The sequence below is a fragment of the Esox lucius genome, chromosome 8, assembly GCF_011004845.1.
Source record: "Esox lucius isolate fEsoLuc1 chromosome 8, fEsoLuc1.pri, whole genome shotgun sequence".
NCBI lineage: Eukaryota > Metazoa > Chordata > Actinopteri > Esociformes > Esocidae > Esox > Esox lucius.
Genome location: NC_047576.1, coordinates 5,090,102 through 5,118,026, shown reverse-complemented (window position 1 = coordinate 5,118,026; position 27,925 = coordinate 5,090,102). Strand labels below are relative to the sequence as shown.

At 42.7% G+C, this 27,925-nt stretch overlaps 1 protein-coding gene across 3 annotated transcripts; it reads left to right on the top strand.

The window, feature by feature from the left end:
• Positions 1-101: 101 nt before the first annotated feature.
• Positions 102-27,925, top strand: inpp5d (inositol polyphosphate-5-phosphatase D). 3 transcript variants are annotated; one of them, XM_013134857.3, is made up of 27 exons: positions 105-466; positions 2,040-2,103; positions 6,838-6,973; positions 10,699-10,864; positions 11,050-11,190; positions 11,674-11,764; positions 12,318-12,395; positions 13,090-13,167; positions 13,395-13,518; positions 13,710-13,813; positions 13,953-14,055; positions 15,769-15,965; positions 16,391-16,508; positions 17,122-17,218; positions 17,460-17,598; positions 18,117-18,225; positions 18,896-18,984; positions 19,136-19,217; positions 19,334-19,423; positions 19,616-19,726; positions 19,904-19,983; positions 20,894-20,981; positions 21,133-21,279; positions 23,461-23,527; positions 23,728-23,913; positions 26,738-27,228; positions 27,477-27,925. In XM_013134857.3, exons 1-27 carry the CDS (start codon positions 330-332, stop codon positions 27,524-27,526), a joined length of 3,363 nt encoding a protein of 1,120 aa, XP_012990311.1. In that variant the 5' UTR covers positions 105-329; the 3' UTR covers positions 27,527-27,925. The 3 variants fall into 3 exon arrangements, with proteins under 3 accessions (XP_034149701.1, XP_012990311.1, XP_012990310.1); XM_013134856.3 differs by having other exon boundaries at positions 23,728-23,970; XM_034293810.1 differs by lacking the exons at positions 26,738-27,228; positions 27,477-27,925 and adding an exon at positions 26,456-26,594 and having other exon boundaries at positions 102-466; positions 23,728-23,970.

The following is a 27,925-nucleotide window of genomic DNA, read 5'->3' as shown; positions in this document are numbered from 1 at the left end:
GATCTCTCCCTCTCTACCTCTCTCTCTCTCTCTCTCTCTCTCTGTCTCTCTCTGTAACTTCTCAAATGAGGAAGTTCACACTGGTGTTTTGTAGCTTCCTTTATAAAGCTTTCGTCCCTCTAACAGGAAGAGAGACAGAGAGAGTGCAGAGAGAGTGAGAAAGATATATATATATATATGCAGAGAGGAATAGCGTGCACAAATAAGAAACATGAAGGAAAAGACTATTAGCTGAAGGACTAATTGAATCTTGCCCGATGAGTCCTTGTCCTGTGTAAGAGCCGGTGCAGATCTCCAGTCCATGAGTGTTGCCAGGGCTGAGGACCAGGATGTTGTCTCAACCATGGTACCACGGTAATATTACCCGCTCCACCGCTGAGGATCTGCTCTCAAAAGCGGCCAGAGATGGGAGCTTCCTCCTACGAGACAGCGAGTCCATACAGGGAGCATATGCCCTCTGTGTTCTGTGAGTACACCTTGCTTGATGCGTTCACATCTTCAGTCATTCAGCAGGTCAGTGCTGGCTACCAGTCATATCTGTGTCGGCGCGACGGACTGATGAGGAAATAAACGTTCCGATGGACATTGAAATGGGTGGGAAAGACCCACTGTTGAAAACTTGTCCCCTCACAACTCTTTATATTGTATGCAAGTAAAAAAAAATTCTAATTAGGTTTTGAGTAGGGATAGGAAATTGACAGGGCTTTTGTTACTGGCTACTGTAAAGATCAAATTGAGGAAGGAACATAATATTAAGATCTTGTTGCTCACTTTGCATGCAAGTAAGTTACAGCTGTGAATTAGACCAACTAATAGGATAAACCCTATTGCAGATGAAAGCAGGACGAAATAACTGACAGTCAAGTTTTCACTGATCTACAATGGAAAGATCAAATGTATTAATTTGCAGGCATGTAATGAGGGGACATACTACTGGGCAGGTAACGAAAAGGCTGCTGGTATAAATCCAATGTAAAAATGGTTCCCTTGAGCAAGGCTCTCAATCCTAATATGCCAGTAAGTCAGTCTGAATAAGTGTCCTCTTACCTCTTGTAGCAACTACCACTACAGGAATCTATCAACAAGAAAATAATTCTGAAGTGTAAGCAGTATACACATCCCGACTTGCCCTTGCTGAAATTGCTGTAAACCTGACATTGCTATAAACCTAACATTGCTATAAACCTGACATTGCTATAAACCTAACATTGCTATAAACCTGACATTGCTGTAAACCTGACACATTTTTAAACCTGACTTTGGTGTAAACCTGACATTTTTAAACCTGACTTTGCTGTAAACCTGACAATGCTGTAAACCTGACACTGCCATAGCAGAACTATTCATGCTGACCTTCACGCAGATCATTAAGTTCAAATTGTTTTTGCTTACTGCTGTGATCCACCAGAAAAACAGTGGATGGCTGAACATTAGGGGATAGATTAATTGTAGGGATACTATGGAATAAAAAAGTGTATAATATTAATATGTATATGCCATTTGGCAGACACTTCGATCCAAAGCAACTTACAACTTGCAGTGCTCACCCTAGTGCCCAATTCTTGGGTACACACTTCCTGGGTAGAGTAAAGGACATCGCACTCCCACGTACATCCATATGTAACATTCAGGTTTCATTTGAATAATTACTGAGCAAATGACATAATGGTCCAGTAGCCTGGTACATTGGACTCAAAGTTCAGAGGAAGCTTTTGGCAGTGCATGCCATCTATCTGATTGCGTTGGTGTGGTTTTGAGAACTTGATCCAGATTTCGTCCGTGTGGATTTGGGATCTTGATCCAGATTGCGTTGGTGTGGTTTTTGGAACTTGATCAAGCTAGTGTGGTTTTGGGACCTTGATCCAGATTATGTTGGTGTGGTTTTTGGAACTTTGTCCAAATTTCATTGGTGCAGTTTGGCGACCATGATCCAGATTGTATCTAGACCCAAATTTAGACCCAGTCTCAGTTGACTGTAATAACACCCACAGATATACATGTATAAATTCAACTCAAGTAACACCTTTCTCCTGCTCTAGGTACCAGAACTGTGTATATACATACAGGATACTACCCAATGAAGAACGGAAACTGTCAGTCCAGGTCAGTAGGTGTTTGTGTGTGTGTGTGTGTGTGTCTCTGACATTAATTGTAGTTGGTGGCCACAGTATATCGTAGCATCTGGTGGGACAGGGTCTCTAATCGAGGAGTTTCAGCCCCATAGCCAGATGCACTCTCCACGGTTCTAAAGAGGGATGTCCCACTTGGAAGGGTGAATGTTGGCCTTACCAAGACTAACGATATTATGATTATTATGATGATGATTACTATTCATTATCATCAACACAGTAGCTGTGTTATAGTACATAGGCGTTAACATGACTATTTAGATCCGCGTAACACAAGTTGCCCTCATTTTTACCAACAGCCACTTTGCTTTGGTGGCTTGGTTTACTCCCAGGTGTTCTATATAGGTGCGACTATTTCTACATTTCTATATCAGACAACTTCTGCTTTTAGTTTCAGCCTTCAGAAAGACTGCCTGTGTGCAGTGGAAGCACTGCACATGGGATTTTCTTATGTAGCATTGGATTCTGAATACTGGGAAAGCTAGTATAGTGATACACTGCAGCAAATTCACTTATATGGTTCAGGATGTTCTGACCAAAGGAACACAGGGTTCTTATATGGTTCATGATGTTCTGACCAAAGGAACACAAGGTTCTTATATGGTTGGGAAGGTTCTTTTCTAAATGTAGTGTGTTACAGTTACTTTTCTGAAACTGTAATAAGAAACATAGCTTTTAGAAATAAGTAATGTGATTACTGTTGATTTCCCCTTAAGGGTATTTATAATAAAAACTATTTCAAAAGCCTTTGTCATCATTGTGGCCTCTGAAATGGTACTTGCTCAGTTAGAACAAAACTGAAACTTGAGCATTTTCCTATGCAGGGATAAATGTCATGAACAACTAGACAGGTATGTTATGTATTTATAATCTGATTTCAGTATTTTTTGTTGGTAACATAACTAATTACAGTTCTCCATTCAGTGTGCAATTTACATGTTACTCCCTGGACTGCAGTGTATTAACTAACTGGCTATGAATGTGTAACAAGACTTCTGCTGAATGACAGGTGCTCACAGTACAACCTGTCTGGTGCTCACAGTTCAACCGGTTCTCAGAGTACAACCTGTCTGGTGCTCACAGTTCAACCGGTTCTCACAGTACAACCTGTCTGGTGCTCACAGTTCAACAGGTTCTCAGAGTACAACCTGTCTGGTTCTCACAGTACAACTGGTTTACACAGTACAACCTGTCTGGTGCTCACAGTTCAACCGGTTCTCACAGTACAACCTGTCTGGTGCTCACAGTTCAACTGGTTCTCACAGTACAACCTGTCTGGTGCTCACAGTTCAACCGGTTCTCAGAGTACAACCTGTCTGGTGCTCACAGTACAACCGGTTCTCAGAGTACAACCTGTCAGATTCTCACAAAATACTGTGTCATTTAATCTAAATGACAAAAAATGTGGGGTCTGAGCAACAACCAGAGCTGAGCCCTCCAGGAGTCCCAACACTGCTCCAAATTTCTCCTGGAGCAGCACCAGGAACTTCGCATTACACCATGTCTCCCACACTTGGGTCCTGGTGTACTGGAGGGCCCAGCTCCATGCCCTCCCATCCAACGAGGACTCTCGACACCCTGTCCAGGTCCGACTGACACAAAAATTCAGGGTGGCCGAAATGCAGTTCCACCTGCTGCAAGAAAGCCCAGACTCTGGCTGGGATCTCCATCGAAGAGGTTTGGGTTGGGTGGCCCGCCTCTCTCCCACTTGTCCCAGTGGGTAAGGGCTTGGTAGGACACCTTGTCCTCCTCTTTGTCCTGCCAGTCATCCCGGGGGTAATCAAATGGCTTCGCCTCCTCCTCTGGCCAAATGAGGAGCAACTCCACCGTGTACCTCTGCTGCTTCCATAAGTGCTTTGTAACGTTCTTGAGGTAGCGAGGTTGTAGGACACAGATGATAGAGGTAACTCAACCAGGGACGGCAACAGGAATACAAGGGCCTGGGACACAAATGAACGTTTGGGACCCAAACCACAGGCCAAAATATAAATAAATAGTAATGATATTATTGTCCCAAAATCAGGTAATTAACGTTTTACTGTTTATTGTTTTAATTTATAACTAGTCCACATTCAAATCCCTTTGATTTTAACACAGGTAATCTACTGTGGCAAATTATTTCACTTTTTGCAGTTACTCACCAGTCAGAAAGCGTTTCCACACCAATGCCCGATAGAGAATGACATTCTGAATAAAAATATGAAAAATGTAATTACCTGTTCCAAAAAAAGCACTAACTCTCAGAGTTCAACGTTCTTCTTAGCCTTGATAACTTTCCTGGTAGCTTGCTATAGACAATTGGTCTACAGTTTTCTTAGTGTGTGCTGCAGTACACAAGGGAGCAATTGACAGTTTGTCGTTCTGGTCTCTAGCTGCCATTATATTTACTTGCAGTAAACTTCTCTCCCTATGGCGTACTTATGCTATATATATTATCCAGGTAAAATGTACATTCACAAAGTAAGCCAAGGAGGAAAGCCAGCCTTGCAGAAGGCGATTGGCTGGAACAGGGTTGCAGGAACAGAACTGGCTGGGAAGTAGCGGCATGCTCCAAAAACTATAAACTGACATTCCACTGACACTGGACTTTTGTTTGTTTTACTGAAGAAATCCTACCTAGTGCAACTTTAAAAATATTGTGTTGGCGCTGGTGTTACGGGTATCACACTGATTGGCTGTAGGTGTTACGGGTATCACACTGATTGGCTGTAGGTGTTACGGGTATCACACTGATTGGCTGTAGGTGTTAGTGTATCACTCTGATTGGCTGTAGGTGTTACGGGTATCACACTGATTGGCTGTAGGTGTTACGGGTATCACACTGATTGGCTGTAGGTGTTAGGGTATCACTCTGATTGGCTGTAGGTGTTACGGGTATCACTCTGATTGGCTGTAGGTGTTAGGGTATCACTTATTGGCTGTTGGTAGAACAAATCATTTTTACACTAAAAGGTTGAATCGTAATGCTATATAAAAAAACAGCAAAGAGAAAAAACATGAATCTCTTCATCAATGCAATTCTTCTGTTTAATAACTTTCTCGATAGTACTAAATACTAACATTGACTAATTCATAATTATATTTAAGCTAACCAAATGCCCCCCCCCCCCAGGCATGGGGCCGGAACAACGTTCACTCTTGTCCGCCCATGTCGGTGTCACTGTACATAACCAAGGTCCTTTATTACAACAACATCACCTGAAACACGAATGTCAGCATAAAACCAATGACTGACAAGAAACACTAGGGCAGGAGGAACTTTAACAGGGACACGATGAAGGGCAAACGAGACACAGCTGAAGACTAAACTAGACACAGGTGAAACCAATCAAAGAACATAGAAACACAACCAAAACACACAGAACATAGAAATGTAACAGCTGGCATGGCACAGGCTGTGCCTGCTGTTACAAGGGTGGACAGGCCATCCGGCATTCAGGAAATTATTAGATGTACTGGTCCAATTGTAGCTGGTGTGTCTATAACTAGTTTTTGGGGTTTTTTTGGTGCAAAAATAGTTATGTTCTGCAAAGTTTTTCCCTATACACATTTTGTGGTTGTTAGTGCTTTTATTTGTTAAAGCAAAAAAACTAACACAACACTGTTACCTTGTTTTCAATAATAATGATTGTGCATGAGTTGGTGTGGCCTATTTAGTGTGGCAGTCAAAATAGTACAAAGCTAAAGAAGAAGGTCACAGTGCACAGTTGATAACAGAGATGTTCATGGATCAATAGTGAGTGGAAGGTTTGATGGTGATCTGCAACTGTGATGAAAAATTGTTTTAGTTTTAAGTGGTCGAAGACATGAGGACCTCAGCTCCTACAGGCTATTCTGCTGATGTCGATCAAAAGCTTCTTCCTCTTTATTGCAGAAGGTTTTAAACGACTCCCCTAGCGTGGGCGTATGACAAGCCACAACTCTCATTTTGTAGTGCTGTACAGAACATATCACACAATCCATGCAGAAACAGAGTTTTACCACACATCATTTAATCTAACCATCCACAGAGACAGTCACAGAGACAGACTACCAATCAAGCGATTTGGTAGTCAATACACATGACGTGAAAACTTGGAATTTAAGCCGTATAATTGTGGCAGAGTAAAAAAGTGATTTACGTATTATTACCTTCAACAATTGAGGCTAATACGATCTACACCAGCAGAATCAGAGTCTAGCCTGCCTTGTGTGTTATTACTTATTTTGCTTTTGTAGTGTTGTAGCGTGTTGTACTAGTCTATGACTAATAGTGCTTTTTTAGTGTTGTAGCGTGTTGTACTAGTCTATGACTAATAAAGCTTTGTAGTGTTGTAGCATGTTATACTAGTCTATGACTAATAAAGCTTTGTAGTGTTGTAGCGTGTTATACTAGTCTATGAATAATAGTGCTTTGTAGTGTGATAGCGTGTTGTACTAGTCTATGAATAATAAAGCTTTGTAGTGTTGTAGCGTGTTGTACTAGTCTATGACTAATAATGCTTTGTAGTGTTGTAGTCTGTTGGACTAGCCTGTGCCTATTGATGTTCGTTGTGTTCCAGCCTGTTAGACCAGTCTATGACCATTGATGTTTGTAGTGTTCCAGCGTGTTAGACTAGCCTGTAACTGCTGATACTTTTTGTTTTGCTCTCTAGTGTATTTGCCTATCATTCCTTTGTACAGTAATGTGCTATGCTAGCCTGTGACCATTACTCCTGTCTGCCTCCAGGCCTCCGAGGGAGTCCCTATTCGGTTCTTCGTGGTGCTAGCTGACCTGGTGGAGGCGTACTACAGCCCCAACATGGGTCTAGTTACACACCTGCAGTTCCCTGTCCAGAAAGAGGAGGAGCCAGAGGAAGAGCCAGGTGAGGTGATATCTGTCTATCTACAGTTGTGCGCATAAGTTTGCATACCCTGGCAGAAATTGGGATATTTTGGCATTGATCTTGAAAATATGACTGATCATGCAAAAAACTTATATTTAAGTATAGTGATCATATGAAGCCATTTATTTTCACATAGTTGTTTTGCTCCTTTTTAAATCATAATGATAACAGACATCACCCAAATGGCCCTGATCAGAAGTTTACATACCCTTGAATGTTTGGCCTTGTTACAGACACACAAGGTGACAAACACAGGTGAAAATGGCAATTAAAGGTGAATTTCCCACACCTGTGGCTTTTTAAATTGCAATATATCACCTAGCTAAGGTGCCAAAAGAAACAAGTGGGTGCGAGAGGTATGGTCATAATAAGTCATTAAGAGGGGTAAGGTTAAAGGTCAGTAAGAAGAGTATGGTTAAAGATCAGTAAGAGGGGTAAGGTTAAAGGTCAGTAAGAGGGGTAAGGTTAAAGGTCAGTAAGAGGGGTATGGTTAAAAGTCAGTAAGAGGGGTATGGTTAAAGGTCAGTAAGAGGGGTATGGTTAAAGGTCAGTAAGAAAGGTATGGTTAAAGGTCAGTAAGAGGGATATGGTTAAAGGTCTGCCACCTTTTTACGGTAACGGATTTTGAAACCGAGATTGAATGTCACTGCAATACCCCGAAACGTGCATTACCTCAAAATCTGCATTACCCCAAAAAACATGTGACTAATAAGCCTTAAATGAATGCAGCAGCCTGAACATAGGGGATTAAACATGCTGCATTACATGAGAACTGGAAGGTTTCCATTCTACCCAACAGGCTGACTGTAGCATCTGCATACTAATTAATGCAGTAGTGAATTCATCTGTGACTGAAGAAACGTGTCCTACGATAGGCATGGAAACACAATACATGGAAACACAGCATGGGCTGTGATACTGCATGGGCTGTGATACTGTATGGGCTGTGATACTGTATGGGAGGTGATGCTGTATGGGCTGTGATACTGCATGGGCTGTGATACTGTATGGGCTGTGATGCTGTATGGGCTGTGATGCTGTATGGGCTGTGATACTGCATGGGCTGTGATACTGTATAGGCTGTGATACTGTATGGGCTGTGATACTGTATGGGCTGTGATACTGTATGGGAGGTGATACTGTATGGGCTGTGATGCTGTATGGGCTGTGATGCTGTATGGGCTGTGATACTGTATAGGCTGTGATGCTGTATGGGCTGTGATGCTGTATGGGCTGTGATACTGCATGGGCTGTGATACTGTATAGGCTGTGATGCTGTATGGGCTGTGATGCTGTATGGGCTGTGATACTGCATGGGCTGTGATACTGTATAGGCTGTGATACTGTATGGGCTGTGATACTTTCACTAAAAGGATTTCACTGAAGATGACTAATGCAGAATGACACTGAAAAACATGAATATTGAGAAACCAAAGGCTTTATAGTTTTTTACCTTTTTAGTTTTCGTCTTTTACAAATGCTGTATATATAGAGAGAGAATAAAATACACCAAGCTTACAAATCATATAAAAAAAAGGTTTTATTAAAATGTGTTTGATAGATTGATAGTACTATATTGATCATGTTGCCATGAATCTTTTTTGTTGCAACACACAAAGCAAGCACACCAACGTTACACAAATAACACATGTATTTTACTTCATACAGTTACTTTATACAATGCCCAGCCTATCTTACAGAAAGGTCATGACTGACAACATGGTCAATAATTGTGGCACACATTATCTCCAAAACTGTAGTTCTCGGCATTCTGCTTTGAGCGACAGTGCATCTGAACTGCTCTTCCCTTCCCCTTGCTTGGGACATTCTTGCAAATCGCAACTCATGCATGAATTGACTTATTGCTGATTGAACAGTTGTGCAAAGTTTTGTATGATTTACTCAACAGAGTTTGACATTTTCTTTGTAGAGAGTTGTGTTGACTGGTTGGACAAAATATGCTTAGCACAGACATTTTGTGTGAAAGGAATGACAAATGACTACCTGTTTTGCAAACAAAGAATACTGCTGTGCTCATTAGGTTATAATGGAGATCAACTTGACCCCGGTTTCATTAAAATGTCTCAGCAGTCAGGGAAAATGTATGAACCCAGCTGGATGGGGCAGGACTACACAATGTAAACCAGCATCAAGCAATCTCAGATCTGTGAGTTTCACTGTCCAAGTGAGCCTCCTCTGTGTCTCTGTAGAGCAAACTGCCCATGTTAGCCTGTGCACGAAATGTGTAACAACAAGTACATGGATGCCACATTTTGACAGGGTTTCACGCCAAGGTCAGGAGTAAAACCCGAAACAACCGATGAATCACATCATACCGATAAAAGGTTCAGAGTTTTACTAGTTCATGTTAGAACAGTGGAAAACCTACGATCCCTGGCATCTGGTTTTGGCCACATCGTTACGGGGCCTGTGGTCTCACCTCTGAATATATTAAGAAATCAACCTTTTTTGGTGAAATGAGACATCCTGGTGAGGTTTTCAGAAAAATACATTTATCTTTAGATATTTATACCACTGTAAGACACAAGGGGCCAAAATACTAGATTTCCATTTTGGCCATACACCATTAACCTCCAATGTGCTTTACTCTAATTATAAAGTGGTTTCCACCATTATTAGAACACAACACTTTTGTTGGTGTCATACCCAAGATGTATATATAAGCTTTCTGCCCATCCACATTTAGTGTTGGCCTATATACACCACCCGCTATATAAAGGCCAACAAAACGTAGAGCTATGACAGAGGAGATGAGAGTTGCAAGCTCATGTTTATCAGATCAGAGAGCGGTAGAGCGCTCATGTGAGTCTAATTTGTTTCTGACTGATAGAGGCACACACGCTCTTTAACCACAGCAAGGGCCACACCTTGGTCCCAGTCAGAACGTATGTATGCGCCAGCTCAACATGAACAACCTGCTGTGGATTTGAACGCAACCTTTTCACATTGCGTTTTCTCAGGGGCCAGTAGAATAACCGACGAAGCAACTAAACTGTGGTTGTTTGTATTCACAATTTTACATTGCAAACAATGAGCAACATTTCTCATGTCAAAGACACAGAATCCTGGGAACAACCCACGTTCCAGATGTGCATGGTACTGGTGGGATGTCAACAAATAAATCAGTGGTGTCACTTGCTCTGAGACCTTAAACAAAGTTATTTACTTTGCATATGTGAGGTGATGGTTATGACAAATGGTGTGAGACTGTTGTTGGTGTGTTCAGAGGACTGCAGGTTTGGTGTGTTTAGAGGACTGCTGGTTTGGTGTATTTAGAGGGATGCAGGTTTGGTGTGTTTAGAGGACTGCTGGTTTGGTGTGTTTAGAGGACTGCTGGTTTGGTGTGTTTAGAGGGATGCAGGTTTGGTGTGTTTAGAGGACTGCTGGTTTGGTGTGTTTAGAGGACTGCTGGTTTGGTGTGTTTAGAGGACTGCTGGTTTGGTGTGTTTAGAGGACTGCTGGTTTGGTGTGTTTAGAGGACTGCTGGTTTGGTGTGTTTAGAGGACTGCTGGTTTGGTGTGTTAAGAGGGATGCAGGTTTGGAGTGTTTAGGGGCTCCTGGTTAAGTGGGCTTACAAGTCTGCTGGTTAGGTGTGTTCAAAGGACTGCTGGTTTGGCGTTTTTAGAGGACTGCTGATTTGAGAGGACGTCCAACTGACAATTTGACTCATTGTTTATCTGCAGATCCCGTCACATATCCTCCTCAGCTTCCCCCCAGGAACTTCTCTGCAGTGCTGCCGGCAAATGACAGCAAAGAGAGTCATGTAGGGGAGAGCAGATATCCAGAGCAGGCTTGTGCTTCCCTAACAGAAACCTACCTACAGAGGCTGCAGCACGTCGACATGACTAAGTACAAGGATCACATGACATCTTAGCACACGAATATATGCATATATATTCTGATTTGTTTTCTAATTTAAACGTGTGTGGACTGTTGCATGTGTCAAACTGTTAATCCGGTCTGAATGACCTGCAGAGAGTTTGCGACTATCTAACAACCAGTCAGACAGACTGATAGTGCATGATGTCTTCCAGTCTGCCAGAAGAGCATCAGAAATCCATCCAGGACTACTTCCTCAACTCCCTTTGTATTGACGCCGAGCAAGTGCAGAACGGGAATCCTAATCTTCCCCATCTGAAGAAGCTTATCATGGGGATCTGCAAACATCTCAACAGGTACAGGAGACATTACAGTTGGTAGCTGCATCATGCAATATTTATGGCACATAAATAGAGTCGCCAAAGATGGAAAGAGGTCTTGTCTGTTTTTGTTTCCCATTGTGGGGCCTGTTCCAGCTTCTCCAAGTGGGTCGCATATTGGTTGATCCTCTGTGATGACCCGGTTGGACATGACCAGGTCATCAGAAAGGATCGGCCATTTAATTTAGAAGTCCAACCCAGTTCACTACATTAAAATGGCCAAAGCCCTTGATGATGGTATCCATGCCGGAACGGGCTCTGTCGCATCTCTTTCCCTCTCCACGGTTTGATGTCAGCTTCCCTCCAATTCCTGAAATTCTGGAAGTCAGCTAAATTAACTGAACTGAAATGGAACACGCCCCAACTTTGGTAATCACGACTCAATGTAAAAGCCTAATATTCACCGTAACCCTTTTGGTGTCTTATTGTAATTCTCCTGGTGCTTCCGTGTCGTGGCAGTGAGATCTCACGGACCCTACCCACCCTGGAGGCCTTTCAGAGGACACTGGACCAACAGCTGTCCCCAGGGATCGGAAGGCTCAGGAGTCAGGTAGGGCGGTAACACAACGCCACATCACTAAAGGGCTAAATGCTCTGGGTGTTTCCTAGCTTCAGCTCTGGGTGGTGGTATCTGAGCTCAGTGTTATATCAGTGTACAAGACAATTTGGCCTCTTGAGTCACAATGGCTTTTCTAGTTAAAGTGACACATCCAGTCTTGCCTCTAGTACGCCAAGAGAAACTGGCATGTGTGCAATGAAGGCTCCCTTCTTGTGGCCCAGAGTTTTTACTGTGTGTAACTGATATTAGAGACGTTCCCATTGAACAGGGCTCTATGGGTTCTATTTGATGGTTAACTTCACAAGCATGTAATGGAAGGTACATGTAAAGCCATAACAAACGTGTTTCTTCGATAACAAATAATCATCAACAGCATCGGGTGCTGCACAGAAATGTAAAATTACAGCTCAAAATATTATCGTGTCTTTCATTTATTTGAGCCAGTCGTCAGCCATCCGATTCTGTGCGCTACAGGAAGTGTGTCCTCCCTAATTCACTGTGTGTCTCAGTGTTGAACACTTCACATTTCTGCTTTTATTTCCAGGTGTCAGCAGATTCAGGTCAGTCTATATCCTTTAGACTGGAACAACTGACCAAGCTGCTTTACTCTATTGAGGAGAAGGTAATTTCTCACTCTATTCCAACCATAGATGTCGTAACTGGCACTTTATTCCTATAATAGTGCATAACCATTGACATGCACTGTATCTGGAAATAGAGTGGGATTTGGGAGGCAGTATTATTTTGAAATTATATTTTTATTCAAGTTCCTTTTGGTTTTACTTTTCTAATAATGGTTAACAAGCTCTTATGTTATTTGCTACGTACATTATTTCAGTCAGAGACTACTTGTCGTCGCTAATTCAAAAATAGGTTTTGTAAAAAAAAAAAAGATCTGGGATGAGATCAATAATGTTTTAATTATTCATAGATGCTTCTATAGGTGGGACAACCACACAACTCAGTAGTAATTATTTACAGATGCTTTTATAGTTGGGACAACTAACTGTACAAGTGGCACAGCACAGTCAACAAACACATCTCTCTCCAGAGTAAAAACCCTAACATATTTTTGAAACAACCAGTGGTACCTAGGACTAAATCAAATAGAACTTGTTCGTTTTTGAGTCCAATCTAAAAGATTGAAAATGTTTTGCTATCTAGATATTGTTGTAGAAATATTTTAGTAGCCAGGAAACTTATGATCTCTCAAGCGTTGTAACTTGACTTCTGTCACACTTTGACAAACCAGACCAAGCATGAAACAGACACTAAAGCAGTACTTTCCCTTCCATAAACTGTATTTCTTTTGTCAGGCCAAAACTGCTGTGTTTGAGTCAGTTGGGTACGACGCAGGCCACCGAAGATCTCTAATACCACCAATTACATTTGAAGTAAGTAATATTACCTAGTACATGAGCTGGATAATTCAGTCAAAAGCCAATTTTCTGTGTCACTGTTTCTTGATAACGCTGTTGTCACATACTTCAGAGATATTGCTGATAAGAAAAAATATTATTTCAGTTATCACTGAGGTAAACTTAAAATTGTCTTTGCTTGGCTTACCCGCATATGTCCAGGTTCCTTTTGTGAATTTGTTAAGTACTGGTCTTCTTTGTAGGTCAAAAGTGAGTCACTTGGTCTCACAACCAAGATGTTCCTCAAAGTGGATGTTGAAAGTGGGAAGATCTTCTTTAAGAAATCCAAAGATGGGCCAGAAGACAAATTCTTTGTACACAATAAAAGTAAGTGTTCTCTACCTGCCTAAATTAGAAACAGAGATAAAATCGGAAATAGACTAGCTATCTTGTTCAGCCTCAGTATGTCCTCCCAAAAAGATATACCCTAGTCACTCATGGATCCTGGCCAAAAGCATTGAACTATAAAGAAAAGGATGTAATTTTGGAGGAGTTGATGGACGAGCTGTAATGTTTAGTCCTGCAGCTGGTAAAGTCCCAGAAGGTTGGAAAGCTGGTGATCGTTGTGGAGACGGAGAAGGAGAAGACTATCAGGAAAGAGTTCATCTTTGACGATACAAAGGTAAAGACATCTGCAGAAACGTGTGGTCTACCGACAGATGCTTTTGTGTTAAGTGTGTGGTCATTTTTTCTGTGTGTGTGTGTACATGTGTGTCTGTGTGCATGCGCGCTAACATGTTTGTTTTTATTTTATTCACCAGAAAAGAGAAGGATTTTGCCAACTCCTTCAGCAGATGAAGAATAAGCACTCGGACAAACCTGAACCAGACATGATCACAGTGTTTGTTGGCACCTGGAATATGGGTACAGTGTTTACTTCTTCTACCCTGTGTATTTGGGACGCTTCGTAAAATGCGAATGAAAACAGAATGCAATATTGTGCAAACATTTATCACTGTATTTACTTGAAAATAGTACAAAGATAACACTTCAAATGTTGAAACTGAGAAATCTGAAAAATACCTGCCCATTTTGAATTTGATGCCAGCAACACGTTTCAAAAGAGTTGGGACAGGGGCATGTTTACCAATGTGTTGCATCACCTCTTCTTTTAACAATACAAGTGTTTGGGAACTGAGAAAACCAATTACTGTGGTTTTGAAACTGAGATGTATTGCCATTGTTGCTTGATATAGAATTTCAGCTGCTCAACACTCCTTTGTCGTATTTTTTGTTTCATAATATGCCAAATGTTTTCAATGGCCAGTTTAACACAATTAATCTTTTACTATGGAGCCATGCCTTCGTAATACATGCATAATGCTGTTTGACATTGTCTTGCTGAAATAAGCAAGGCCATCCCTGAAAAAGACGTAGTCTTTATGGCATTGTATGTTGCTCCAAAACCTGTATATATTGCTCTCAGCATTAATGGTTCCTTCACAGATGTGAAAGTCACCCATGCCATGTGCACTAACGCACCCCCATACCATCACAGCTGCTGGTTTTTGAACCGTGCGTTGATAAGAAGCCGGATGGTCCCTCTCCTCTTTAGTCCAGAGGACGCAGTGTCTATGATTCCCAAAAATTATTTCCAATTTTGATTCGTCAGACCCCTGGACAGTTTTCCACTTTGCCTCAGTAAATCTTAAATGAGCTCAGGCCTAGAGAAGGTGGTAGGGTCTCTGGATCTTGGTTTCTTCTTTGCATGGTAGAGTTTTAACTTGTATTTGTGGATGCAGCAAAAAATTTGTTCACAGACAATGGTTTTCAGAAGTGTTCCTGAGCCCCTTCAGTGATTTCCACTACAGAATCGTGTCTGTTTTTAATGCAGTGACTCTGCCATGACTGAGGGCCCAAAGAGCACGACCATCCAATAATGGTTTTCGGCCTTGTCCCTTGCATACAGAGATTTCTCCAGATTCTCCGAATATTTTTATGATATAATGTACCATAGGTGATGATATCCTAAAACCTCTTTGCAATTTTACATTGAGAAAGGTTATTTTTTAGTTGTTGCACTATTTGCCTGCGCAGTCTTTCACAGAGTGGTGAACCCCTCCCAATCCTCACTCCTGACAGACCCGTCCTCTCTGGGATGATCTTTTAATACCCAGCCATGTTACTGACCAGTTGCCAGTTCACCTAATTAGTTGTGCGATATTCCACCAGGTTTTTTTTAACATAACACAACTTTTCCAGCGTTTTGTTGCCTCAGTCCTTTTTTAAACATGTTGCTGGCATTAAATTCAAAGTGGGCATATATTTTTCAAGAAACAATAAAATGTCTCAGTTTCAATATTTGATATGTTGTCTTCGTACTATTTTCTATTGAATATAGGGTTTAAATGATCTGCACATAATTGTGTAGCTTTCTATTTACATTTTACGCTACGTCCCAACTTTGGAAACAGGGTTGTAGTCCGTATCAGTACCCTAATATGTATCAATCCCGATCAACATCGATATGCTGCTTTAGCTCACTGGATTTGTTTGGACATTGTTTTTCTGAAAGATTAATTAATTGAGTAATCAACTTGATTGGTTAATTGATTGATCTGTGCCCCATTTGCCCAGGTAACGCCAGTCCCCCCCACCAAATTGCTTCCTGGTTCCAGTGTAAGGGTCAGGGGAAGACGAGGGACGATACGACCAATCACATCCCTCATGACATCTATGTGATAGGGACACAGGAAGACCCCCTGGGAGAGAAGGAGTGGATGGACACACTGAAGAACGCCCTGAGAGGAACAACCAACATCAGCTTCAAACAGGTCACTTCATTTTTTCCACCCATATTCAAAGTAGGCCTAAAGTAGATAAGCAATGATTATTACCCGTTTTCTAGACTCTGAGACGAAGTCTTTGACTGGTTAAAATATTCAGGAGCAGTTTCTTCGATATTCAGCCCAGTCCTGGACTACATAACACTTGGATGGAGCATGTTTTAGACCAAAACCAAGCTGCATCTACGTTTTAACTGTCTCTTACATTATTCGCACATAATTCTGGGTATGAGGCAATACATGACACCAAGTACGGTGTATCAGCTGCTGCTGTGTATCGTAACAGATTAGCATGAGAGGTAACATTACACCAAGTGACCCTGAATTCCTGTAAATACCTGCCTGTGGTGGAGTCAACCGTAACAAATTATCTTCATACAGTTAATTGTAATTATTGTGTTTATTTTGCTCAGATTGCCATTCAGACCCTTTGGAATATACGGATTGTTGTGCTAGCCAAGCCAGAGCACGAAAACAGAATATCACACATATTTTCGGACAGCGTTAAGACAGGGATCGCCAATGCACTGGGTAAGTGCTACCAACTCACTGGAGAAGCATGAACATCGCTACAGAAATGGTAGAGTTTTAAAGCACATTCCTACTACTCTACACATTCTGCCATGTTCATATAAAGTCTGACTGTATGAACATGACAGAACTATAATGCCTCTCAAGGCTGTAAGTACATCTTGGGCTGCGGGCATTTCAACCTGCCCTCTTCCCTAGCTCTCCATTTGCTGACTGGACCATTTTCCCACCTGCCCACCTCCCTAACTACCCACTTGTCCACCTCCCCAACTACCCACCTCCCTAACTACCCATCTGTCCACTTCCCTAACTACCCACCTGCCCACCTCTCTAACTACCCACCTCCCTAACTACCCACCTGCCCACCTCCCCAACTACCCACCTCCCTAACTACCCATCTGTCCACTTCCCTAACTACCCATCTGCCCACCTCCCTAACTACCCACCTCCCTAACTACCCACCTGCCCACCTCCCTAACTTCCCACCTGCCCACCTCCCTTGTCTCTCTTCCATCTATTCTTTCATTTATCCATCCATCCTTCATATCATCCATCCACTCACCCATCAATCCAATGCTTCATCCATCTATCCATGTTCTTTGTGATTTTCAAGGAAACAAGGGGGCTGTGGGCGTGTCCTTCATGTTTAACGGAACTTCATTTGGCTTTGTAAACAGTCACCTGACCTCAGGCAGTGAGAAAAAGATCAGGTGAGATATAAAGACACTGAAGAGGTCATCAGAAAATATAAATTAAGATGAACATCTCTGCCCTCTGACAGGGGTAGGATGTCTGTTACTATAGACATCCTCGATTGTTTAAGTAGTTTGAAAAATTGCAAAAATATATTTTTTTTATGCAACTTAGCAGATGCCTTCACCCAGAAACAAAATATTAGACCATGTCTCTAACTACCTGAAACAAAATGTACTTAACGTTTTCTTTTGACAGACGCAACCAGAATTATGTCAGCATCCTACGCTTCCTGAATCTTGGAGATAAGAAACTGAATCCTTTCGACATCACGCATCGATTCACCCATCTGTTCTGGCTTGGTGATCTGAATTACCGAATTGACATGCCTTCCACAGTAAGTTAAACTAGTCTAGCTATCAGTTGTCAGTCAGGGTACATTGTATTAGAACCAGCTGTCCTCTAATATGATGGTGCTGAGCAAGCATTGGACCAATAGTTACAGGAGAAAATAAGTACTGAGGAATCTTCGGCAAATGGTGGTCTTAGTAATTAACTGTCATTTATTGATATGAGAGGTTTAGAGAGACGAGTTAGTCGAAGGCCCCGTGACAGTCGGCACGTGTCTCAATGGGACTTCAGGAAGTATGCATTGTTGTTACCTGGTCACCAGGATGACGTGGGGGACAGGTCCCATGGTGCATCACTGGCCAACCCCCCAAAGGTTAGGGTTAGTCCCCTGGTGGACTATAGAGCCCTATATAAGTAATGGGGTGCCATTTGGGATGGGAGCCGAAAGCAGTTTCTCTTCCCTATTTGTCTGCTAGCTGCAGTCAGACCAAACGGAGGTTGGCCTGGTCTGCTGACGTCAGCATGCAGGAAGAGAGACCAGCTACTTTGCATTGTTCTCCACAGGAAGCGGAGAACATTGTGACCAAGATCAAACAGCAGCAGTACCAGGAACTACTGTGCCGGGACCAGCTCACCATGGAGAGAGGAGAGGGCAAGGTCTTCCTGCACTACGGTGAGACATAGCCACCGACCACAGCATGCTTTTCCATGCAAATTCAGAGGCAATGCGCTCCCACCTAAAACCGGCCAATCATCAGCCTGTGGAAGCATGACCCGAACAGTCAGTGCCCAATCAGTGGTCGCCTTGTGTATATACAGGATATATATCAACATTGTTATTAATCTCTGTACAAAGAAAAGCTGAGAAAATAAATATGCTTCCAGGCATTTTTATGCTTTATTTGACAGTGAGGTGGAAGAGATGAGATTTGAGTTGAGTTTTTGCTAGTCCACCCCAGAGCTCATTAGCCTGCTTTTCATTCATATATATTTAATCAGGCTACAATGTTTTGGAAGTGTAACATAATGTTACTGGAGTACTTACAATATAGTTCATAGATATCTGGAATCATTAGGTGGTTACAATAACCTTTCAACATTTTAATTAAAACAATGCTATGTTGAAGTCTTCAAATCGTTCTGATGTCCCAAATAATTTAAATTTACAGTGAAATTGGCCTTTTTTGCTATTGTGCATGAAAATATGACTTTTTTTTAATGTTTTATGTCAATCCTATTGTGTAAATTAAGCTCAGGGGTTTACCTCAGTCACTCAACAGACGAGAATGTGACTAAGAGCCAGTGTGACTAAGTTATAAGTCACTAATTTATCCTCTCCACAGACGAGGAAGATATCACATTTGCGCCCACATATCGCTTTGAGAGAGACACGCGGGAGAGATATGCCTACACCAAGGCCAAAGCAACAGGGGTATGTTTGCTGGGTGTTTTCCATCCATTCATGACACAATACGCCAGTCCCAGAGAACGACAGTGACTTGACAGTGCAACTTCAGTGCCTTCAGTGGACAATTCCCTTTCGTAAGCAAATAGCTGTGCCATTCAACTGTTCCCCATCGCAGACCAAGTATAACCTGCCGTCCTGGTGTGATCGTGTCCTGAGGAAGTCCTATCCCCTGGCCCATGTCTCCTGCCAGTCCTACGGTGAGACCGCTGACATCACCGACCAACCGATACACTGACCGACCGGGGTGCAAGAAACAAAAAATATTTCTAATTTTACCGAACCCTTTATATTATTTTTCGACCTCCCGTTGCAGGGTGCACCAACGACATAATGTCCAGCGACCACTCTCCAGTATTCGCTACATTTGAAGTCGGCGTGGCATCCCAGTTTGTCTCCAAGCAGGGTAAAGTTTCCAACGTCACTAAACAATAGGACAATACTAGTTGTCACGCCGGGACATTTCAGATCCCTGAGGCTCAATGAAAAAGTCTCGAGCTGCCCCCCGGACAAGGAGGCTGTTAAGGTGTTCTCACGGTTAAAATATATGGACAAACTGCGTTTGCCCTTCCTATTATCTTTTCGTCTGTTTCTCCAGATCCCAACAGTGTATCTCAGGGAGGCATCAAGTTCATGAACTGCATCGCCACCCTCATGACAAAATCCAAGACCAAGTTCTTCATCGAATACCACTCCACTTGCTTAGAGAGTAAGTTCAGACTACTTCCTTGGATTACTAAAACCAGACACATCAAGAGCGATGACTGAAAGGCAGTCCAACTCACACTGAATGTACCCTAGCCTGGTCCCACATGTGTAAACGGTATTGGCGATACAGCAAAAACAGACCTGGGACCAGGGTAACTAAGACACCTCCTGTCCACAGAGTTTGTCAAGAGCTCTGAAGGAGAGAACCAAGAACACTCTGACGGGAGTATCAAGGTTCGGTTTGGAAATCAAGTTGAGGTGAGTACATTTCATTTAAACACAGACGCAGTATCTTAAATTGATCACACTGTTGTTGCAGGAATAACTGCCAACTTGTTGTTTGTTTTAAAGTTGCATTTTTCACTTTAAACTTTGATTTTCCCAAACAGAAAGGATCAACCCATACAAAAAAAGTATATTATTTATAATCCACAACAAATTTCCTGTTGCTGAAGGATTATTTTCCTCCTTTAGCAAGCTAGCTCAAATTAACAAGTGTCTTTCTACGCAGTTTCAGCCTTAGCCCCACCCCTTTATATACAAGACATGCATTAAGGAAAAACGTTGTGGTACTGGGGATATTGTTTATAAATACTAATTTTTGAGGCAGGTATATTGTTTTGGGAGACACATTTTCTATGGCTTAAATGTCTCAGCTAAAAAATATGGTTTAGGGGATTGCTCGTAGTCCCCGCTGCTGTAGGCTGGGAGGAAACCTTTTTGTTTATAAAGAGAGATTGATCCTGGCAGATAGAAAACCTACTATTATTCAATTCTATGTTATTACAGATATGTGCCCACTCATGTCGATCCTCCACAGAACATGTCATTACTCTTTAGCCAACTCCATTGTACCTATCTACAGACATCTAGGATAAATTAATTGCTTGCTTGCCACTATAACTCCCCAGCTCCAACAACCAAATTTGCCCGATGTCAGTTGCTTCTAAAGTAAACCTTGTGTTGTCCCCAGTCCATCTCCCTGGGTAAGAATGGAGCTAATTTGCAAGGTTTCCTAAAGTCACTCATGTCAACATTACACCTGAGGCATTAAGTGCAACAGAAGAGCTAGACTGATGGCTAAAATAGTAACTTTTTGACCATAAACAGTCGAGGTGTTTCTGGAAATGCGACACAGGATCTGACCTGATGTTTTTCCCTTGTCCAGCTCATTCCAATCATCTCAGATCCAGAGTACCTGCTGGATCAGCACATTCTCCTTTGCATCAAGTCCACAGACTGTGATGAATCTTACGGTAAGCACTAAAAGGCCACAGTCCTTTTTTTGGGACACTCATATGTCCAAATAAATCTGTGTGCATTTAGAATATCAAAAGCAGATTTTGGGTGGTTTCTACTGGGATTTTCCTCCTCCACCTCCACTCGGACATTGTCTCGTCCTGACAGGAGAGGGCTGTGTGGCTCTGAGGGCGGCGGAGAACTCCTACACCGAGTTCCAGGTCGCACTGACACACCACGGAGAGCAGACAGGTTCGCTGACGGGAGGCATACAGCTACGGACCTCTGAGGGCAAACAGACAGAGAAGTTGTATGGTGAGTCGATGTTTTGTGACATACGGACGGGTGACACGTCCGAGGCCTAACCGTCCTGGTGAGGGGCTTTCATCGCTGCGACCCAACTGTAATGTCCCTCTCTGTGTGTACGTCCTCTATCGAACTGTACTCGCTGACACGGTCTGACCGCGTCCTGCATTGACATTCTAAGTCGCCCGGGGGGAAAGAGCTGCTCTTCTGTATTTCCAAACGTGTCACAGTTATGCACGAGCATCAGGGTCACCGAACGTGCGCCTTTCGACCACAATTCACGGCCCTATTTTCTGATGTCAGTCGCGTAGGTCTAAATGCAGATGTAACTTTAGTCACTGTTCCCATTGAAACACCGGCCAGTGGAGCGGTCTTTGTGACGGATGTCTTCTGTGCCCCGATAATTAACCCACTAAAAAGCATCTTTTAGTCACCAAGATCCTTTCCTCCTGCTATCTTGATCCAACATTGACGTCAATCGATTCCTGTGAATCGAAGTGTGCAACCGGGCACGCTTTTTGGGTCAGGACAGGCAAAAGATCAGCTGGCCACAACATTCAGGAGCTGCGTTGTGCTAAGCCTCAACTAAAACAGTTTACGGTCATACAGTATTGCAAGTATTCTGGTGGATTCCACGATTCTCTCGTCTTTTCACTTGATGAAAAGGTTAGTTATCGTCGCCTTTATTGATAGTTATTGTATCAATGTCGTTCACGAATTAAAGAAAGACGTACGTTGTTGTGCCGTTAAATGAAATATCTTTGGCAGTGTAAAGTTCAGTCTTGCTAGCAATTGCTCAATTCTTATGACTATTCCAAGTAGTAAGTTAGTAGACACTGGTAAAGCCTATTAGTGGATAATAAGCTGTTAAAACAGCCAGTGGCCAAAGCCATACAATTCATAGACAATATTTGTGGTGGAGGTCAGGGGCGATTCTAGGGTCAGAGCTTTAGGGGTGCTGAGCACCCAATGAGCCCCACTGCCACCACCCACTCTCTTTTCACACAAAAACTAAAAATATGTCTATTGAAAAATAATTATCATTTTAACATTGGTTCAACTAACTCCAAAATAAACAGATATAAATCTAGGAATGAATAACAATTCATTTAAAAAGCCACAGTGAGTGTTTTCACACATACTGGTGGTATACAGTGATATGTTTGTTTTCACTCTGGTCCAAACGCCAGGGCTTCATGTTTCCATGACGACTGACCAGAAAAGACGCACGTGATGTCATGTTTACACAGGTACGCAGTTTATTTGTCGCGCTGCTGTTTTTGTTTCACGCTCTAGCAGTTAATAAACAGAACTGCATGCGTCTTGCGGAAGAACATTGTAACCGGCGCTACTTCTCTCCGTTTACGACTATGGACGAGTCACCCAGGTCCTGTGCTACTCCACAGCGGCGGCGACCCGCTGGACTAAAATAGTCCGAAAAGAAACACTTATTATAGGTGTGCCGTGATTCAGGATACTGACTCCAGTACTCACCGATATGGTTTCAGAATCGGAACAACTCTAGGTAAAAGGAAAGAAGTGTGAGACACAGCTTTGGAGCAACTTAGTTGATTCACAACACTACATAACGGGTTCTCACTCTGCGTGTGTTTCGCGCTGGATGACGGTCGTGCTGAGCGGTGCAGGTACAGAGGAGAAGTAGAAGAAGAGATGAGGATGACACCATTTGCCAAGCGGGGATGGTTTCATTTTCCTCCTTAACACATACATTTTAAACCACAAACTACGGAGTATGTTTTGGACATTATTTAACCTTGTCAAAGACGAACAAAAATGTTAGAATAACAACATTTCTTACTCTAAGTTTTAGGGGTGCTGAGCTCCTTTTTAGGGGCTAGCTTCTCCCATGGTGGAGGTAAACGTTAGTCAGTTTAACACAATGCTTAATGGTGTCTAGCCACTAGCCAAGGAGCATCGCTGTGGCGTAGTGGTTAAACATAGTGCCTCTCATTTGGGACACCTGAGTTTGAATCCAGTGAGGGCAACAATGTTTTAAAATTTTTATTGCGGGCCAGCTGAACTAGGCTTGCCTGGTTCCTTTTCTGGTTTTCTTTAACTTGTCACCCATCTGTAGTTGCACAATGTTTATAGCCTGAAAGTAAATGGCACAAAGTAAACATTTTTGTATGTTAGGTGCTGATCTTAACTTTCCTTTCTTATTCTCTTCAGATTTTATCCAAGTTGAAAAAGATGATTCTGGGGCCCAAAAAGGAAAAGCTCTCGATCAAATCAACAAGTGAGTCTGTACTCGTGCATACTTTGCAATTTTCAAAACATGGTCCACAAGAACACAGACAGACCACCGAGGTAGTTTACTGAGGGTGACTCTTGACGGATGTAATGCTCATTAACACGTACAAGTCTTTCCATTACCTTTAGCCAATTGTTGACGAGATGGTGAGATGAGGTTAAGTGCTTTTATCTCCTGTTTGGTAGGTTTGGTTTGACCAATGCCTCCGACATCACCAACCCTAATTACATGGGGGTTGGCTACAAGTCTGGGTGTGTGACAGACAAGGGCTGGAGCTACAGTATGCCCCCAAGATCGAGCTCTGGAGGTGGTGGCGGTGCAGCTGGGCACATGGGAAAAGACCAGACCCATGGAAACATGTCTCCCAAAAGGTCTGGCTACGACGGTAACTCTGTTCGAAGCCCCACAGGGAAGACGTCGGACAATGTGTAAGGGGCCTCTGGGAAGACTGTAGCTCTTTTAAGCGTTTAGTGGTTTTGCTTCTTTCATTGTTGTAGTTGTTTTTCTTTGTTTAACCAATCATCCCCAAAATTCAACCAAAGAAACACTTATCATGAAACTCCTATCACTGTGATGAAAGCCCTTGTTCTATATGTGGGTTAAGTACATTGTTATTTGCCATAATTACATTTTTCTAACAAATCAGGATTTATTTTACATATTAAGGTGACTGGAGATAAAATGTTTTCTAGCTACAGAGGTTTTAATCAACCTAGCCAGCTAGTCTGTCTACAAAGCATTGAATTATGGGTTTTGTAGTGAACTTGGGTCTCAACAATTTCACATTGCTTGCTTACTTATTATATCCATGCAAATGCTGAGACCAAATGTACACAACATTTTATCATATAATTACTATTATTTAACATATTATGTCACAGGAATGTGTAGTTTTGAGTGGATTACCCATTTCATTTAATTCTACTGCTCTATTGAACATTTCATGCATCCCTTCAAATTGGCTGTCATCCGAGACATTGAGAAATTCTGATTTAAGTAGGCTTGATATGGCCCAACCCATCAGTGGCTTGGACCAATCAGAGCAGTTTTAATGTGTTTGCATTTGGGAAGTAATCAAGGAGTAAGCAAATCCAGACTCATCATGGATGAGAAACGTTAATGGGCATGGTGTTTTTCTGCCATGTGGATGGGTAGCCACGTAATTGGTTTCTTAGAACACGATGATACTCCATCTGGATCTTTTTAGTACAGTAAATGGCTAAATAGATGTAAGGTCATTTGTGGAGTTGGATTGACATAATGGTGCATCTCAAAAAAATTATTGATTATTGTGGAAAAGTACATTTTGTACCATAATTCTAATTCAAAAATTCATATATTCTTGATTAATTACACATGAAGTGAAACATTTCAAGCCTTTTTTATATCAGTCTTGATGATTATGGTGTATAGCTCATGGAAATTAAAAAATCCAGTATCTTAACATACAATACAGAAATGTTCACCTGAGAAGCTCTAATCAGCTAATTAACTCCCTGAGCCTTCAGTACACACAGCCACAATCATGGGAAAGACTGCTCACTTGACAGTTCTCCAGAAGACACTCATTGACACCCTCCAGGAGGAGGGTAAGCCACGGAAGGTCATTGCTGAAAAGACTGTCTGTTCGCAGAGTGCTCTATCAAAGCATATTCATGGAAAGTTGACTGGAAGGGAAAAGTGTGGAAGGTAAAGGTGCACAATCAACAGGGATGACCGCAGCCTTGAGAGGATTTTTAAGCAAAGCCGATTCAAGAACTTGGGGGAGCTTCACAAGGAGTGGACTGAGGCTGGAGTCAGTGCATCAAGAGCCACCACGCACAGACGTGTCCAGGAAGTGGTCTACACATGTCACATTCCTAGAGTCAAGCCACTTCTGAACCAGGGACAACGTCAGAAGCATCTTAACTGGGCAAAGGAGAACAAGAACTGGACCATTGCTCAGTGGTCCAAAGACCTCTGTTCGGATGGAAGTAGATTTAGCATTTCATTTTGAAATCAAGGTCCCAAAGTCTGGAGGAAGAGTGGAGACGCACAGAATCCACTCTTCAGGAAGTTGCTTGAAGTCCAGTGTGTGATGTTTCCACAGTCAGTGATGATTTGGGGTGCCATGTCATCTGCTGGTGTTGGTCCACTGTGTTTTATCAAGTCCAGAGTCAAGGCAGCCGTCTACCATGAGATTTTAGAGCACTTCGTGCTTCCATCTGCTGACAACCATCATGGAGATGCTGATTTTCTTTTCCAGCAGGACTTGGCACTTGCCCACAGTGCCAAAATGACTGGTAACTGGTTTGCTGCCCATGGTATTACTGTGCTTGATTGGCCAGCCAACTTGCCTGACTTGAACCCCCATAGAGAATCTAGGTGGTATTGTCAAGAGGAAAATGAGATACACCAGACCAAACAACACAGACAAGCTGAAGGCCACTATCAAAGCAACCTGGGCTTCCATAACACCTCAGCAGTGCCACAGGCAGATTACCTCCATGTGATGCTGCACTGATGCGGTAATTTGTGCAAAAGGAGCCCCGACCAAGTACTGAGTGCATAGATTAAGAAACTTAGGAAACCTTTGCAGGTGTTTTGAGTTAAACAGCTGATTAGAGCTCTTCTCAGGTCAAAAAAAAATATATATATATATTTTGATGTACTGTTTTTTTTTTATTCCATTAGCTATAAGCTGTTATTGTTACGTATAACGTATCACTTCTAAGTAAAACAAATGGAGCTTCACCTGTATATTACGGGAACTGCTATTTTTTTAGGCCTATGCCTACCTAATGTGAAAAACACATTGAACTGGAGTGAACCCTACTGACGCTTTTTGCTCACACAGTAGGCATCAAAATGACTGGCTAATACCCCAATGTGAGGATGAACTCTGAACTCTGTCTGTGTCTGTCTGTCCTCAAGAGGTGAGGATGGACTCTGAACTCTGTCTATGTCTGTTTGTCCTCAAGAGGTGAGAATGGACTCTGAACTCTGTCTGTGTCTGTCTGTCCTCAAGAGGTGAGGATGGACTCTGAACTCTGTTTGTGTCTGTCTGTCCTCAAGAGGTGAGGATGGACTCTGAACTCTGTCTGTGTCTGTCTGTCCTCAAGAGGTGAGGATGGACTCTGAACTCTGTCTGTGTCTGTTTGTCCTGATGAGGTGAGGATGGACTCTGAACTCTGTCTGTGTCTGTTTGTCCTCAAGAGGTGAGGATGGAAAGCCCACGGAGATGTTTGACAACCCTCTCTATGGCTCCATGGGAAAACCAGCAGGAGGCCGGGGAGCAGGAGCAACCGGTGTAGGAGGAGCCGGTGCAGGAGGAGGAGCTAAGGACCACCTGACACCTCCAGATCCCATCTTTTCCTTCTCCAAACCCTGTGATCCGGATTCTGAGCGCCCCCCGGTCCCCACGCCGCGCAACCGCTCCTACACCTGCTCTGAGACCAAGCCCCAGGCCCCGGCCTCCACCGGCACGGCCGCCTCCCTCCACCAGCAGTCCTACACCAAGAACCCTGTGAAGCCCTCACGCTCCGAGGGGGGCACGGTACTAATGGCCAACAGGCCGCCTCTGCCCTTTAAGTCCCGCCCTGGCCAGGTGGACGCCACGCCCACTAAGCCGCGAGACTACAGAGACACCGCGGAGCTGCCCAGCAAACCCCGCCCGCCTAGGCCCATCCAGCCCCTCCCCAAGGAAGGTGAGACTCAAGTCCATGTAATGTGAGGAGCCTAGCAGGTCACTTGTTGTGCAACTAGCCTCCAACTCCTGGTCACATAGATTTGAACTCAGCATTTCACAGCATAGCTAAATTTAAAGGTGATTCAGATTAAGTAGGAGGTAGTGTACATTTGTTTCAACAGACCTGACATCCGCATCACAAGCTGATAAACAGCAACATGGTCCTTCCCTGTAATAGTAAAATGTCTTCTCTCCTTTTTTCCCAAGCGCCTCGTGAGTCAAATCAGAACACGAAGATGGGCCGTTCAGTGAAATGACGTCATGTATCTGCCTTTCTGCTTTGGCTGAAAAAGCCTCTCCCATCATGTAGAATCACAATGGCAGATCCCCCCAATGTCTCAGCACAGCCCAGACCCTGCTTTGCTACGCTTCCTCACTGAAAATAAGTTTATGTACAAAAATGTTCTTGGGCCGAGGGCTGTATTACTGACTAATATAGCTATTGCTTAATTTTAGCATTTTAGCAATAATTTCTATCTCATTGCTCCTTTCTGTCTCATATAGGGGATTTGTGGACAAATCCTGTTTGTTGTTTTACAAACACAGTCCATTGGAAGACCACTTTAGATCATGAGAATTACTTGTACAACAATGTGAATGTCTTCTCTGTTTGAGCCTCAAATCATTGCAATTGAAATAAAGGGAATTAGATTATT